This window comes from Larimichthys crocea, chromosome VI (genome assembly GCF_000972845.2).
Source record: "Larimichthys crocea isolate SSNF chromosome VI, L_crocea_2.0, whole genome shotgun sequence".
NCBI lineage: Eukaryota > Metazoa > Chordata > Actinopteri > Sciaenidae > Larimichthys > Larimichthys crocea.
The window spans coordinates 23,327,199-23,343,875 of record NC_040016.1 but is presented as its reverse complement, the minus strand read 5'-3'; the positions used below and the strand labels follow the sequence as shown (position 1 = coordinate 23,343,875).

Genomic DNA, 16,677 nt, shown 5'->3' with positions numbered 1-16,677 from the left:
CTGATTGTTGTTTCTGGTCTGTCTGGTTTCCTGGATGCTGTTTCAATCTGTCTGACCTCATGTTCCATGTTGACTTCCCCAGTGTCCTCCATCATGATGTAGATCTCAGTGTAGATCTGATTTAGAAGTTTTGAATTTCTGCTTTTTGTGATTTTTTCTAACACATACTTATATTTCTTTTGTAAGTTGGATTTCAGTTTTCGTTGGCACTCAGCAAGAACCTCTGAGTGAAGAAAACAAAGTCATTAACTCATTTTAAAGTGTACAATATAATATGACAATGGGGTCATATAACTTGGTATCCTTTAACAACCAATATGATCTGTTGTTATGTTAAGTTATGCTTACAATAACTGTTATCCACAACAGAAAATATATAACTTCATTAAATATGGAATTGTTATTGTCCTAGCAGCATCATACAATGACATCAGTCTTGGTGCAACACATGTCTGTTTATCTTTGTAGATAAAGTTGATGTGACATCATTTAAATTCATACCATGACTTACCTGGAGGTACTGAGGTGGATTTCTCTGCAGGATCATTCTTATTTATCTTCCCTAAAACGATGTTTGTTACTTTAATGCTGTCTATGCTGTACGTCTGCACCATCTGATCAACTGTGTCAAGTCTGTCTGCACTTTCAAGTCGGCACTTTGGGATTGCTGGGAAACCGTCCAGGACCTCTGACTGCTGCAGTACCATTGATTTTTAAAGTCTTCGGCTCCCAAATCCTCCAAAGTTTTCAAGAGTGGACTCTGTAGATAACGCCATCTTTCCTCTCTGCCAAGAGCCAAAGATACCAAAAGAAAACCTTAACATCAAAGAACAATTGACCATGATCACTGATTTACTATTGCTACATATCAAGACAACATGGAAGCTGCAATAAATACATGGAGCTTATCCAAAATGCTTACTGCTTGTAGATGAGGGACATCTGCACATGAACATTGTGGACTTTAGACTGAACATGTGACAGGCTGGAGGACACTGAGTGTTCTCTCTTTTATAACCAAATAGTTGTTATTTATAATGTAGTTATGTATAATGGTCCGCATTTTTGTGTTATATTTATGTCACTTCTTAATGATATCTTAATCGCATTGGATAAGGATGTTTTTTATAAGTGCAAGAGAACCTTGAACCTCTGGTACACCATCAACAACCTAATGTGCAGTAAAACCTAATGACTTAATGATTCTGTCTAACTCAATAAAGCTTGAACTTTAAATCTGCTGCAGCTCTTCACCACAACAGGTCTTTTTAGTGAAAGCTAAAACTAATTAAGTAATTCCAAAATATATCTAAATATAGAGTCTGGACTGGGTGGTGACATGGATGTATGTTTTTCATCATTATTTGTATCTTTTATACTAGCACACACGCAGTAAAATGCACACAAACTCTCATGGGGAATCAAACATGGTAAATTAAGTTTATATATTTGCATATAGCATTCCCACAAGGTGTTCAATTCTCAACCGGCAGGCAATATTCAGCCCACCGGCCCACCAATACCTCTCATCGGATTTCTTCTTACCGTGGGTGATTCTGCCAACCCCACGAAGGCATGCCTCAAAATGTTACACACAGAATGTCACCAATCTGAATTTATATTTATTTATAATTAACATATATTCATACTATAATTCATACATTTAATTTCTGGTTTGGTGTAGAATAAAATGAAGATATGATTTAAAAAATGTCTTTCTGATTATGTACAGCTACAGATCCATTCTCTAAACTGCTTATTGATCATATTAGTTATCCTGATATTAGCTGATCTAAATATTGAACAAGAGTCCTGATTCCAGTGTTCAACAAAGCAGTGTAACACATTACTTACTCACTGACAGTAACACGATGAAGTTGTCTACATTACCTTTCAAAGGTGAAGATAATCTGCCTGAAGCTGACGAGTGCAGATGAAACCAACCAGAGTAAGAAACGTGTAACTAACTGGAGTTCGTAAAGGTCTGAGGACTCATGCACATTTTAAGCTCTCGTCGAAAGATTATTGGTTTGACCATAAAATTCACAGCGCATTTTATTGTGATTTATTCCAGAGACACACCCCACTCACTGATTCAGTAAGTGTTATTTATCATGCACAGCTGCCAGCTCATATTCCAAATATTTATGGTTGACAGTAGCGTGTTGTACTTTTCTTCATTGGCTTGTGGACTTTTCAATCATGCATTTATGGTTATGACTACAAAGTTCTTTGGTCACTACTCACTCCAAAGACTTTGTTCCAGAGGTTTTGAGGCTTGTGTTGGTGTTATTTGGCTGATTTCGCTTTGGGCAGGAATGTGGCTTTTTTTCTGGCAACTCAAATGTGCCAACTCTTTCTGCTAAAGCTTGTTGTGGGTTTTCTTTCTCACCATGCTCCTGCCAGTTTTGGCTGAAATGTTTTTGCTCTACCTAACTGTGTGTCTACATCAACAAAAGCCCTAATTGGGCACTTCTTTATCAGAACTTTTCATAACTTTGGATGCTTCTTTGTTCCTCTTCCTGATGAAATGAGCAGCCAAGAACCATTGACTAGTAATACTGGTTATTCAGTTATATCTATGTATTAATTAATTATTTTTTTAGCAAGCCTTTACCAGATGGGAAAAATATCAATTTCATGGAAAGAAATTCTGAACATGTTACAACTTTTATTAGTTTATTTATCTTTGGTTCATTTAAGGGCTACATGGGAAGATCATGAACCTGCCACATGCTCATCATTCAGGACATTTAAACCTTCTGAGTCAGGAAAAATCACAGCCTCTGTCCACACACTCATTAACAGTTCATCGACGTGTAATGTCTAAAAGCTATTTCTGTGCAATAACCATGCATTCCCAAATCACCTTTCTGTACTGCAAATATAAAAATATATAAAATATATTTATGCTGTAATGTTGACAAAACATTAGAGACTGCACACGTGCATCTATCAGTGGTAGAATATAGGTTAACTATGCTAACTTAATTAGCTATACAATATACATATTTTGTTTCAGTGTTCTTTGCACTCCCCATGATGCACCTCTTTACTCAGTGTCTATACCAACCGATCAAGGAACATTAACGTTCAGCACACTTTGACACTCTGTGTTTGAACATCCTTGCTATGATTCTGATGCACTGGATTGATCTGTTGTTTTCAAACCGTTTTCATGGTGTGTCACAGAGAAAACTACATGCCACATAAAAAAACAAATTAAATAAATCTGATGAAAAGAATACATAGGTTGGATAAACCAGGAAAGGTGTTTTCTACTCAGTAAACCTCAACATATTTAAAGTTTATCTTATCACAGGTTCTTGCTAGAAACGATATCTCCATTTTGCTGTTTTACTTCAGACAAAAATCAAGATATAGTTGTCTTCATTTACAGATTTGTCTCTTTCTGACAACAAGACGGGTTCAAAATACCGATCAGACCATCAGTCATTCCCAAGCTGCTGCACTGCAGTGCTGATCACATTAATATTTTATATCACAAACAGCTGGATCTGTGGTCTTTTAGTGTTAGTCTCTTCTTATTATTATTATTTATTTATTTATTATTTATTTATTTATTTATTCTTTATTTATCAAAGGATAACCCCTTGAGATGTACCATCTCATTTTCGAGGGGGTCCTTAGTGCCAACAGAGATGTGCTGATACAAAGCGCAGACACCCATTCACCACAATGCTCCACTAGCCCCCTCCCCCATACATATACAGGACAGATAAGAATGATACAAAACACAACTGCAGAAATACAAAAGCAAAACTGGTTATTAGTATGGTACAGTGGATAAATTTAATACATCGTAGATGAGCCGAGACGAATTCTGCAACTGATCGGCTGGGAACGGTGAAGTCTATTAAGTTCACAGGACTTTAGTTTCATAACTAATTGTGCAATAGATGTAGGAAGTGAAAGTCAGGATGAAATAGCATCCAACGTGCAGTGAAAGGTTATAAACAGCCCGTTTGGCCTTTGAGGTCCCGTGTGGTGGGCCTGTTGGGCCTGGGTGAGGTCCTCGGCAGTTAGTTGTTTGGCTTTGGTTGGGAACAGTAGGTGCCAGTCTATCTCACACTGTGGTGTCCAGGTCACAGAGACCTGTTGCTGCCTTCATAGACATAATAGTAGCTTGTTGTTGACGGTCCAATCTGCGTAAACAGACATCTGTGTCTCCAGACTAGAACATGCTGACAATAACACCTCCATGGGTAAAGACATTCTCTGTGACTCATTCTGGGCGTGTGTGTTTTGTGGTGTTATCTTGGGTTTAAAGTCGATCCACCAGGATGAGTTGGGCAGAATGTGAGACCGACTCAGGCACTTCTGATGAACTTTGAGAGTGTCTCTAATTCTCCTTGATCAAGCGTCAATAAATAATACAGCATAAGACATCAGAGGCTCCTGAACACTTTCTGAACTCCTGACCTTTGACCTTTGACTTCAGCAACTTCTCCACAACAGGAACAGCCTAAAACAAACATTTCTGCCAGGCCAATAAGATTACACTAAGATGATGATGTGAGTATGTCTGAAGTGTCCAAAGTGGATAGTAAAGTTACTATTTGCAATAATTGTTCAGCGTCGATCATGCAAGGAAGAAGCAAATCGCATTCCTTCAACACATTCCTTCAGTATCGACAGAATCAGATGTTGTGCATCCTTACTTTTTTCACTCCTACAGCTCACACAGAGACACTGAACCAAAGGACTGAATGCCAAACCCAATCCCAATACCAAACCCAGGATAAAGAGGTTCAGTGAATGTGGTGTTGAAGGTGTGGAGGTGGGTCAGGGTGCCAGAGGAGACTCTGAAGAAGGACAGAGAGCCAGCAGGACAGTCCACATACACTGCTACTCTGTCAGAGACTGAGGAGGAGCGGAGTGGGAGGACTGTTACTCTGTCATTGTGCCAGACAGAGTAACCACCACCAGAGCAGCTCAGATTCCAGGAGTGATTATTCATCCCAAACCTGCAGTCGGCATTGTTTCCTTTCCTTCTGATTCCTCTGTAAGTCACAGCTATGTGAACTGCTCCTCTCCACTCCACCTCCCAGTAACAGCGACCGGTCAGACCATCTCTACACAGCAGCTGACAGAAGCAGTCGAATCTCTCTGGATGATCAGGATACGACTGATACTCTGTCACTGTTGTCACATTCTTGTTGTCGTCAGACAGTTTGAGTTTTCTGTATGCCGTGTCCGGGTCCAATGCAACTTCACAAGCAACTGATGGAGAGAGCAGGACACAGCACAGCAAATAATCATGAGATACAACTGCTGAATATATTATTCAAAATGTGAAGTGCTACTAGATCTGTTGAGAAAGGAGAATTGGTGGTTGGTGAAGTTCAGCAGCTGTGGTTCAGGAGGCAGGAGGGTTCTTCTAATACTCGTACCTTGTATTAACTATTCTCTTATCTACAGGAGACGGTGGTCGGCATGTGCCCAGTGTGGAGAAGCAGACAGGACCAGCATGAAGCTGAATACTGCTGTGAACAGGGATCGATTATCTTACCGGTCAGTAGAACTTCGGTATTTCTAAGCATAAGCCAAACTGTGCTTCGCACTGCATAATACTGCAGATCAGGGTCATGGTGTGAGATCAGCCTGAAATCAAACTTGACTTGTAAAGATTTCAAAGATGGTGTTGCTTGAGACTATATACAGTGGTATGAAAAAGTTTGGGCACCCCTGATCGTTTTCAGGATTTTCCTTTATAAATCATTGGTTGTTCGGATCAGCAATTTCAGTTAAATATATCATATAGCAGACAAACACAGTGATATTTGAGAAGTGAAATGAAGTTTATAGGCTTAACAGAAAGTGTGCAATAATTACTTAAACAAAAGTGGACAGGTGCATAAATTTGGGCACCCCAACAGAAAAATTACATCAATATTTCGTAGATCCTCCTTTTGCAGAAATAACAGCCTCTAAACGCTTCCTATAGCTTCAAATGAGGGTCTGGAGTGTGGTTGAAGGTATTTTTGACCATTCTTCTTTACAAAACATCTCCAGTTCAGTCAGGTTTGATGGCTTTAGAGCATGGACAGCCCGCTTTAAATCACACCACAGATGTTCAATAATGTTCAGGTCTGGGGACTGAGATGGCCATTCCAGAACGTTGTAGTTGTTCCTCTGCATGAATGCCTTTGTAGAGTTTGAGCAGTGTTTGGGGTCGTTGTCTTGTTGAAGTATCCAGCCCCGGCGCAACTTCAACTTTGTCACTGATTCTTGAACATTGTTGGCAAAAATCTGCTGATACTGACTGGAATCCATGCGACCTTCAACTCTTACAAGATTGCCAGTACCTGCACTGGCCACACAGCCCCACAGCATGATGGAACCGCCACCAAATTTTACTGTGGGTAGCAAGTGTTTGTCTTGGAATGCTGTGTTCTTCTTCCGCCATGCATACCGCCACTTGTAATGTCCAAATAACTCAATTTTACATTCATCAGTCCATAGGACCTTATTCCAAAAGGAAGCTGGCTTGTCCAAATGTGCTTTAGCATACCTCAAGGGACTCTGTTTGTGGCATGTGCGTAGAAAAGGCTTCAGCCGCATTACTCTCCCATACAGCATCTCCTTGTGCAAAGTGCGCTGAATAGTTGAACGATGCACAGTGACACCTTCTGCAGCAAGATCATGTTGTTGGTCTTTGGAGCTGGTCTGTGGGTTGAGTTTGACCGTTCTCACCATCCTTCGCCTCTGCTTCTCTGAGATTTTTCTTGGCCTGCCACTCCGGGCCTTAACTAGGACTGTGCCTGTGGTCTTCCATTTCCTCACTATGTTCCTCACAGTGGAAACTGACAGCTTAAATCTCTGAGCCAGCTTTTTGTATCCTTCCCCTAAACCATGATGTTGGACAATCTTTGTTTTCAGGTAATTTGAGAGTTGTTTTGAGGCTCCCATGGTGCCACTCCTCAGAGAAGATGCAAAAGGGAGAACAACTTGCTACTGGCCACCTGAAATACCCTTTCTCACGATTGGCTTCACCTGTGTATGTAGGTCAAGGGGCAGTGAGCTTACCAAACAAACTTTGTGTTCCAATAATTAGTGCTAAAGGTACTCAAATCAATAAAACAACAAGGGTGCCCAAATTTATGCACCTGTCCACTTTTGTTTAAGTAATTATTGCACACTTTCTGTTAAGCCTATAAACTTCATTTCACTTCAAATATTACTGTATTTGTCTGCTATATGATATATTTAACTGAAATTGCTGATCCGAACAACCAATGATTTATAAAGGAAAATCCTGAAAATGATCAGGGGTGCCCAAACTTTTTCATACCACTGTATATATATATATCATCATCGTCTGAGTGATATTTGTCTTACAGTTTCTTTGAATAGGTGTTTTATTATCTGTCCTCTGTCCTCTGTATTTTCAGGTATTCTTCATAGTATTTTAGAGTTTGTCATTTCCTGAAAACAAAAGTTTGCTGTTTTTGCTATTAAAGAAAAATACACACTCACATTTCTTCACTCCAGGTTTTAGCCTCTGCTCTCCACAATGTTCCATCCTAGGGCAGGAAACATAACATATCATGTATGTATATTTGATGGACAGCGTCTTCTATCCAAAATGCCATTCAACATGCTGTGTTCCTCAGCTATCCAGCATATCAGAAACAGTGTGTGAGCTCTTGTTGTCGGTCCATACCTGAGAGTGTCCAGTCTCCAGTGTGGATCCTCCAGTCCAGCAGACAGCAGCTTCACTCCTGAGTCTCCTGGATGATTGTAGCTCAGGTCCAGCTCTCTCAGATGGGAGGGGTTGGAGCTCAGAGCTGAGGCCAGAGAAGAGCAGCCTTCCTCTGTGATCAGACAGCCTGACAGCCTGGAGATATATGAATTAAGACAAACACAAGTCGGTAACAGAACATCTATACAGAATTCTCGATTAGTTCTTCACAGACGTCACTTTAAGTCGTGTTAAACAGTAATAATGTTGTTAGAATTGATCATCTTTAACAAAAAATCTAAATTATAACCTGAGACTTTCCAGTGTACAGTGTGGACTCTCCAGTCCAGCACAGAGCTTCTTCACTCCTGAATCCTGCAGGTCATTGTTGCTGAGGTCCAGATCTTTCAGACTAGAGGACTGGGAGCTGAGGACTGAGGACAGAGCTTCACAGCTTCTCTCTGAGAGGTTACAGTCACTCAACCTGCATTAAAAATGCAATACAACAGTGAAAAACTTTGTCTTTCTTCTCCATGAAATATAAAGTTCACAATTTAAAATATCTAATGATCCATCCACCTACAGAGCTTTGTTGGAGGCTTTGATCACTGGCAGCAGCCTCAGAAGAGCCTCCTCTGAAGCAGAGAATTTCTTCAGGTCAAACACGTCCAGATCTTCTTCTGATGTCAGTAAGATGAAGACCAGAGCTGACCACTGAGCAGGAGAGAGTTCCTCTGTGGAGAGACTTCCTGAACTCAGGGACTGTTGGATCTGCTCCACTAGAGAACGATCATTCAGTTCATTCAGACAGTGGAACAGGTTGATGATTCTCTCTGAGGAATTCTTCCTGATGATGTCCTTGATGTACTTGACTATCTTCTGGTTGGTCTTTGAGTTCCTCCTGGTCTGGTTCAGCAGACCTCGTAGGAGACTCTGATTGGTCTGCAGTGAAAGACCCAGGAGGAAGCGGAGGAACAAGTCCAGGTGTCCATTTGGACTCTGTAAGGCCTTGTCCACAGCACTCTGGTAGAAGTGTGTTAATTTAGTTTTGGTTCTGAGGACAATAGACCACCGGGAGGCTGATTGTTCTTCTTCCAGCAGATTGACTCCAGAGTTGATGAAGGTCAGATGGACATGAAGAGCAGCCAGAAACTCCTGAACACTCAGATGGACGAAGCAGAACACCTGGTCCTGGTACAGTCCTCTCTCCTCTTTAAAGATCTGTGTGAACACTCCTGAGTACACTGAGGCTGCTCTGATATCGATGCCACACTCTGTCAGGTCTGATTCATAGAAGATCAGGTTTCCTTTCTGCAGCTGCTCAAAAGCCAGTTTTCCCAGAGACTCAATCATCTTCCTGCTCTCTGGACTCCAGTGTGGATCTGACCCAGCTCCTCCATCATACTTGATGTTCTTCACTTTGCACTGAACCACCAGGAAGTGGATGTACATCTCAGTCAGGGTCTTGGGCATCTCTCCTCCCTCTCTGGTCGTCAACAGATCCTCCAGAACTGTAGCAGAGATCCAGCAGAAGACTGGGATGTGGCACATGATGTGGAGGCTTCGTGATGTCTTGATGTGGGAGATGATTCTTCTGGCCTGCTCCTTCCTTCTGAATCTCTTCTTGAAGTACTCGTCCTTCTGTGGGTCAGTGAACCCTCTGACCTCTGTCACCATGTCAACACAGTCAGGAGGGATCTGATTGGCTGCTGCAGGTCTTGTGGTTATCCAGAGGCGGGCAGAGGGAAGCAGTTTCCCCCTGATGAGGTTTGTCAGCAGCACATCCACTGAGGTGGACTCTGTAACATCAGTCAGGATCTCAGTGTTGTGGAAGTCCAGAGGAAGTCGACACTCATCCAGACCGTCAAAGATGAACACAACCTGGAAGTCTTGAAACCTGCAGATTCCTGCTTCTTTGGTTTCAGTGAAGAAGTGATGAACAAGTTCCACCAAGCTGAACTGTTTCTCTTTCAGCACATTCAGCTCTCTGAAAGTGAATGGAAACATGAACTGTATGTCCTGGTTGGCTTTGTCTTCAGCCCAGTCCAGAGTGAACTTCTGTGTTAAGACTGTTTTCCCAATGCCAGCCACTCCCTTTGTCATCACTGTTCTGATTGGTTCATCTCTTCCAGGTGAGGCTTTAAAGATGTCTTCTTGTCTGATTGTTGTTTCTGGTCTGTCTGGTTTCCTGGATGCTGTTTCAATCTGTCTGACCTCATGTTCATCATTGACCTCTGCAGTCCCTCCCTCTGTGATGTAGAGCTCTGTGTAGATCTGGTTCAGAAGGGTTGGGTTTCCTGTTTTAGCAATCCCCTCAAACACACACTGGAACTTCTTCTGCAGGTTGGATTTGAGCTTGTGTCGGCACACTGGAGCAACAGTCCCTAAAAAAAAGACCAAATCATTTAGTTGATGCTACAGTGCATCTGATGAGGGTGAACATTTGACCAATGTTGTACAGCCCAGAAGACATCATTGGTATGTTGCAAATGTTTGCAGCACATGTATTGGATATTTTAGAAATGTAAAACTTATGATCATCAAAGCTCATCAACATCATCTCTTACTGCTCTGCAGACAGTCAGCCAGCTCCTCCTGCTTCATTCTCCTCAGGAAGTGCAGTGTGATCTTCAGAAATGACTCTCTGCTGCTCCTCCTCTGCTCTTCATCCTCACCGTCCAACACCTCCTCATCCTCCCTCTGACTCTCTAAGCATTCTGGGTCATCTGCACTTAGAACCTTTTGGATGTTCTTCAGCTCGTTCTTCATAAAATGGACAATATTTTCCTCAAGCAGCTGTAAAAGAGTTAATTGTAAAATCACAATTGAATTTAAACTTTAAATGCAACATTTGTTGCAGACTGGAGGCCCATCCATCTTGGACAGAGCTTGGACATACACTCCACTGCAATCCATTGTGATCCAACTGAGGCAACTCTGCCATAATTAATAATAAGAACTTTTATGAACCTTAAAATGTTTAAGTCAAAGTAATAATAAATACTTCATTTAAATATTGTGTTTACTAGAAGTGTTAAACTGGACTGCATTATATTGGGAGGCGTTTCTAATATATATATATATATAATTTTTATTTGTGCCCTTGAAATATTTCTCCCATTTGATCTATCTTTCAATGTAAAATCTTCTTTTATATTTCAATTCTATGTTCATCTTATATGCAGATGATGTTTTATTATACATGACAAACCCTGAATCTTTTTATCTGTCTGAATCTGAGATTCTCCATTTGAACCACCCTTTATGTGCCATTATTGAACTGCTTGGACATTTTGTATCAGTATCTATGTTTGCATCTCTACACACCATAAATATAGAGACTAAGTCTCTGTGAGGATGCTGTGTGGTTTGACCATTGGAGACGTCAAAGTTATCCTGATGAACTCTGTGGAAGAAACACAAAAACATACAAAAATTGAAACATGTTGCATAATGTACTGTGATACGATTACGGATCCTAACATAAATAGACATTTTTTAAACTTCAAAAGTTATAGATTTTTTAAATATTTACTTTTGATTGACAGAGTGGAGCCCAGGTATGAATTCCTGAGGAAGCGACATGGATCGACTCCTGGTTCCAAGAGAGTCCGGTCCGTGCTGTTCTGGGCTTCAAGACAGAACACACACAGATCTTTGAATACGACTGTACTGCTTAGTTCTCAACTGGGAATATGAGAAGATAAGCTACTGCAAAGAAACAACCCGGAAAATACACAAAAAGAGTAATAATTAAATTAGTTTTATACTGTTATAAGCTGATATGCTGATGCAGAACAACACGTGTCACTGCCTAACTCATCAAATACTGCTGCGTGGTCCTACACTTCAAAATACGACGGTGTACGTACGCCTTGAGCATAAATTCAGGATGTCCACGGTCAAGTTAGCAAGCATAAATATGTACATGTAATATGTATGTTTGTTAGACGTTAAATCTAAAGCTTGTGTGGTTAATGTTGTTTGCAGTTTAGGTACAAAAACTAATTGCTCAGGTCAAGATTGTTAATTTCCTTACATAGCTGTCATCTCTTAATTACAGTATCAGGTAACTTGTGTACAATATGTACAGTAAAGTAACTTAAATGTTTTTGTTGCATGTCTTGTGCTACGTGTCACCTGTACTCCAGTATTATGTTTTTAGGTAGTTTTCTCATCTCTCTCTTTAGTTTGTTGTTGATGACTTATCCTGCATTTGGGGACGTATGCGTATTTTGCAATGAAACATTTTCTGTGCAGTTTCATAAATCGATGACCTGTCCTTGCTGATTACTGTATATAATCATGACTTTATGACTGGATTTACACAGTTTCCTGGTGGACAAAGATTTAATTACCTGCTAACCGCTATTTAACTGCTGCTTAATGAATCTAATGTTAGCAGCCATCAGAACCGTCCTCAACAGCTGGGCTGGATCAAAATTGAACACGGCCTCTCAGACCAACAGGGAATGACGTTACACTACCAAGATGATTTACAGACCAACTGTCTTTAGGGCCGGGTTGATAATCGAACTGAGCCAAACCCGGCAAGAAAAACACTTTGGCTACTGTATTCCCCATTAGACTGGACACCATCGATCCTGGAGGTTGGTTCAGTCCTGGATATAGCTATGTTCACTGGAAGATGACACTGATAGTAGATCATAGCACTACTTGTAACATATCTGGCTACTGTAGACATAAATCAAGATCTGTGACAGGTCCTTCCATGGCTGCCTGTTTTTACAAACAAACAAATATGTGGAAGCAAATAGAAGTTTCTACATCAGTGTCCTGGGTGAAAGTCCTGGTTTGTTCGATCCACCCAAACCGACTCTATGTGGACTCTTTGATGACTGTGATGCCACATCAAAACCATCAAAGCGTCAGGTGCAGTATTTAATGAGCTGGCAGTGACAACAGGCTAGCTAATGTTCTTAAAAATATCCTCGTCTTTGAAATGTCCAGTTGTAGTCTTAAGTAACATTATGCTGGACTTACTGTGCTGAAGATAAAAGGTGTCTTTTGAAAACAAGTGGAAGCGCCTTTGACTGGTCACTCTTGATGGACACAAAGCTGGGTTCAGGTCCAGATTCAGATCCAGGTGTCCTATTTTGAAGCATAGTGCAACTGACAAAGCTGCAGTGTCTGATGAATCAGGGATGAGAACAGGCTCTTTAACAGATCAAATGAGACTTTTAAATATCTGCAGCAACACTGAACCTTGGCTCAGTGAGCACATACCGTACCCTTCACTTCACCTGCCGGGATTTCAAACTCCTTCCAGCGGACCATGTAACGGAGCTTTTGGGGAAAGTGATTTGGTTTGGTCTTAACATCCCACATCAGTGTTAGTGAGGAAGAACAACACCTGGCTAACCAGGTAACAAACATGGAGAAGAAACACCCGGACTCCCTGCTCATTGCTCTTGGAGACTTTACAGCAAATCTCAGCCATGAACGTCCGAGCGGGCGAGGCAAAGCCTTTGAGGCTGCAGCTACAAACCTGGATGAACTCACCGACAGTGACATCTTACATCAGCTTTTGTGAGGACGTGTGCCGACCAAGAACTGCACCTGCAACAATGACCCCTGGTTTACAGTGGAGGAGCTACTCTGATCTTTTCAGCCAGTGACCTGGCATCAGTGTGGAGAAGCCTGCAGGACATCACCAACTACAGGAAACTCCACCCCTACACTGCAGAGACTGTGCCTCATGTACAGAAAACGACCTGCTACATGAACCAGATTTATTCACCATCCTTTCAACTGTTGTCTACACATCTGACTGTTCTTCATATAATAAAAGTGATTCTGACTCTGATTCAGTAACATTAAGTTGACTTACTGTGCTTCAGTAGAATGTTTCAAATGTCTTTTGAAAACCAGTGGGTGCACCATGGACCGGTCACTCTTTATGGACACACCGCTGGGTTCAGGTCTAGATTCAGATCCAGGCTTTATCTTTGGAAGCTTAATGCCAGCGACCAAGCTGCAGGATTTAATGAGCTGGATCAGAACTGGTTCTTCAAAATATTCCCGTCTTTGAAATGTTCAGTTGTATTTTTAAATAACATTAAGTTGACTTACTGTGTTTTAGAAGAAGCTTTCATTTTGAAAGCAAGTGGATGCTCCTTGGACTGGTCACTCTTCATGGACACACAGCTGGATTCAGGTCCAGGTTCAGGTCCAGGTCCAGGTCCAGCAGAGTCTGGTCTCAGAGTGTGTTGTGGGCTTCTACAGAACACACACAGAGCTTTGAGTGTGAATAATGATGGTGGAGTGATGTGAGTGCTGAGCTGTGACATGGAGAAGAGTCGTGGACAGTTCGAGATCCTCATCTCACCTCTGAGCTTTGGTCTGGCTGTCATGTTCCCCACACAGAGAGCTTTTAGAGGGAGGGACTCCCTCCTCTCTGTCCTCACTCTGATTCATAGCAGAGCTCACACCTTCACACAAACACAACAACAAGCTCATTCATTACAACAAGCTTCACATCACAGGACACATTACTTCTCAATAACACCACACAAATATTCAGAGCCTCGCCTACATTTTTTACAGCAGCATTTGATATAAAAACTATTTTTAAGAGGTTCCCTCTTAACTTTGAACAGCTTCTTCTCAACTTTCTGGAGGCTCTTTGCTTTGCTAAGTGGCATGTCTGAGGAAAATGAGACAAAAACACATGGGACAACTCCCAAACACTTTGAATTTAGGCTGCAGTATCACTTTTAACCGCTAGATGTCAGCGTTACACAAAAAGTCAGATTGTTGGTTTAAATTTAAATTACATAAACTTTAGTTAATATATTTGTATATTCCCTGATATGTGACACATCAACATCAAACTGTGTTCATAATAAAATGTGTGATGACACCAACAGATTTATTTCACTTTTCCAAATGTGTTATTTACTAAAACTTCATTTCAGGATTCAGAAATCGATCACAGAATCAAGTTTCAAATGTTTCCAAAGTTTCCAAAAAATTAGCAAAATTGAACCCACGATGGCTGACGGGGGCTTCCAGAGCCAAGTCTCTGAACCCGAGAGTGGCCTTGAGCAAAGTACTGACCCCACCCAACTACTGTCAGGGTGCTCATCACTGCACCATCTGTGTGTGTGTGTGTGTGTGTGTGTGTGTGTGTGTGTGTGTGTGTGTGTGGTTGTATTTCAGGTAGAAAGACTTACGTGCGAGATCTATAAAGTATCTAAAATAATTAATAATGTTGACTTTGTCTCTGATTAAATCCATAACAGTTCAAACCAGCTGCTGTTTCCATCACACACTGAGCAGGTCCATTTCACTGTGTTGTAAGATGGTGGATGTGAACACGTGTTCATGCTCAAGTCTCATTAGAGTCACAAACAGGATGTGATAACCTCAAAGTTCAGTACAAACAAAAAGAGTTCAAATCCACAGACTTCACTACACCAAGCGTTACATCACACAACATGTGTGTGTTTGTACACGGAGTACTAACAGCCAAGTTCATACCTAGTCTAACCAGTTCTGACATACTCTGAATATTTTGTTGCTGCTGCTGTTTAAGCTTGTGGCAGCGCTGACGATCATAGTAACAACATGCAAATCATCAAATCTGTCCTTTAACTCACGTATAAATGACGGATGTGCACAATGGAAGCAAACACAACCAATCAGCATGAAGAAACATTTGTCCTGTCCAGGTAAACAGTGATACAGCACACTGTGATCAAAGTGATCCTGATGATCAAACACTGACACATTTCTCTGGTAGGATTCTCACCTGCTGAACTCACCTCAGGTCACTTACAGACACTTTCCACCTTCAGGTGTGGAGGAAACACTGGGAGAGAAGAAGCTGCTCATTTCTTCCTCGTCAGTCCTGGTGTCTGTGTGCATCTGATCTGAGGACGCAAGTCCAAGTCTAAAAAAACAAACTTCACAACCAGTCAAACAGGAAGATTCCTGAGATGTGAACCTGTTTCCTCATTTCTTCCTCCAAAGCTACCTGAGGTCAGAGAACACTCACATGTCTCATGGTGCAGTTCTACTATCTGTCCAGTAGATGTCGCTCACTAACCGTCTGCTGAACTAAAGATCATTGTGGTTGTTGCATTATCCTGTTGAAGGCCATCAGAGAATACTGCTTCCATCAGAGGGCGGACGTGGTCTGCAACCATGTAACATCCACCCACACTGCCTCCACCAGCTCGCCTTCTTCCCATCATGCATCCTGGTGCCAGAGAAGTGACGCACACACACCTGATCCATCAGACCAGGCCACCTTCTTCAGTTCTGATGTTCACGTGCCCATTGTTGGTGCTGTCGGCAGTGGACGGGACAGCATGGACAACCTGACTCATCTGCAGCTCCACAGCACCACACAGAACACACACCACATCATGTAGTTCTACCTCTGTCCACTAGATGTCGCCCACTCTGATGATCAGCTGCTGTCAATCATGTCTGATCATCAACAGGCCAGAGTGAAGCAGACATGACCTCACAGCAGGCAGGTGGATGTAACCAGGCAGGTGGACACACCAGGCAGGTGGACATAACCGGGCAGGTGGACATAACCAGGCAGGTGGACGTAACCAGGCAGGTGGACGTAACCAGGCAGGTGGACAGAACCAGGCAGGTGGACATAACCAGGCAGGTGGACATAACCGGGCAGGTGGTCACACCAGGCAGGTGGACGTAACCGGGCAGGTGGACACACCAGGCAGGTGGACATAACCAGGCAGGTGGACATAACCAGGCAGGTGGACACACCAGGCAGGTGGACATAACCAGGCAGGTGGACACACCAGGCAGGTGGACATAACCAGGCAGGTGGACATAACCAGGCAGGTGGACATAACCGGGCAGGTGGACACACCAGGCAGGTGGACATAACCAGGCAGGTGGACACACCAGGCAGGTGGACATAACCAGGCAGGTGGACATAACCAGGCAGGTGGACATAACCGGGCAGGTGG

At 42.1% G+C, this 16,677-nt stretch overlaps 1 protein-coding gene across 1 annotated transcript; it reads right to left on the bottom strand.

Annotated features, from left to right (window-relative positions):
• Positions 1–4,441: 4,441 nt before the first annotated feature.
• On the bottom strand, positions 4,442–15,612 carry LOC104924068 (NLR family CARD domain-containing protein 3). Its single transcript, XM_027279291.1, has 13 exons — positions 15,493–15,612; positions 14,055–14,157; positions 13,799–13,945; positions 13,557–13,700; positions 12,710–12,817; positions 11,241–11,336; positions 11,033–11,111; positions 10,273–10,501; positions 8,289–10,089; positions 8,016–8,189; positions 7,688–7,861; positions 7,501–7,547; positions 4,442–5,244 (listed from the first exon to the last, which is right to left on the bottom strand). Exons 2-13 carry the CDS (start codon positions 14,141–14,143, stop codon positions 4,694–4,696), a joined length of 3,639 nt encoding a protein of 1,212 aa, XP_027135092.1. The 5' UTR covers positions 14,144–14,157; positions 15,493–15,612; the 3' UTR covers positions 4,442–4,693.
• Positions 15,613–16,677: the final 1,065 nt, after the last annotated feature.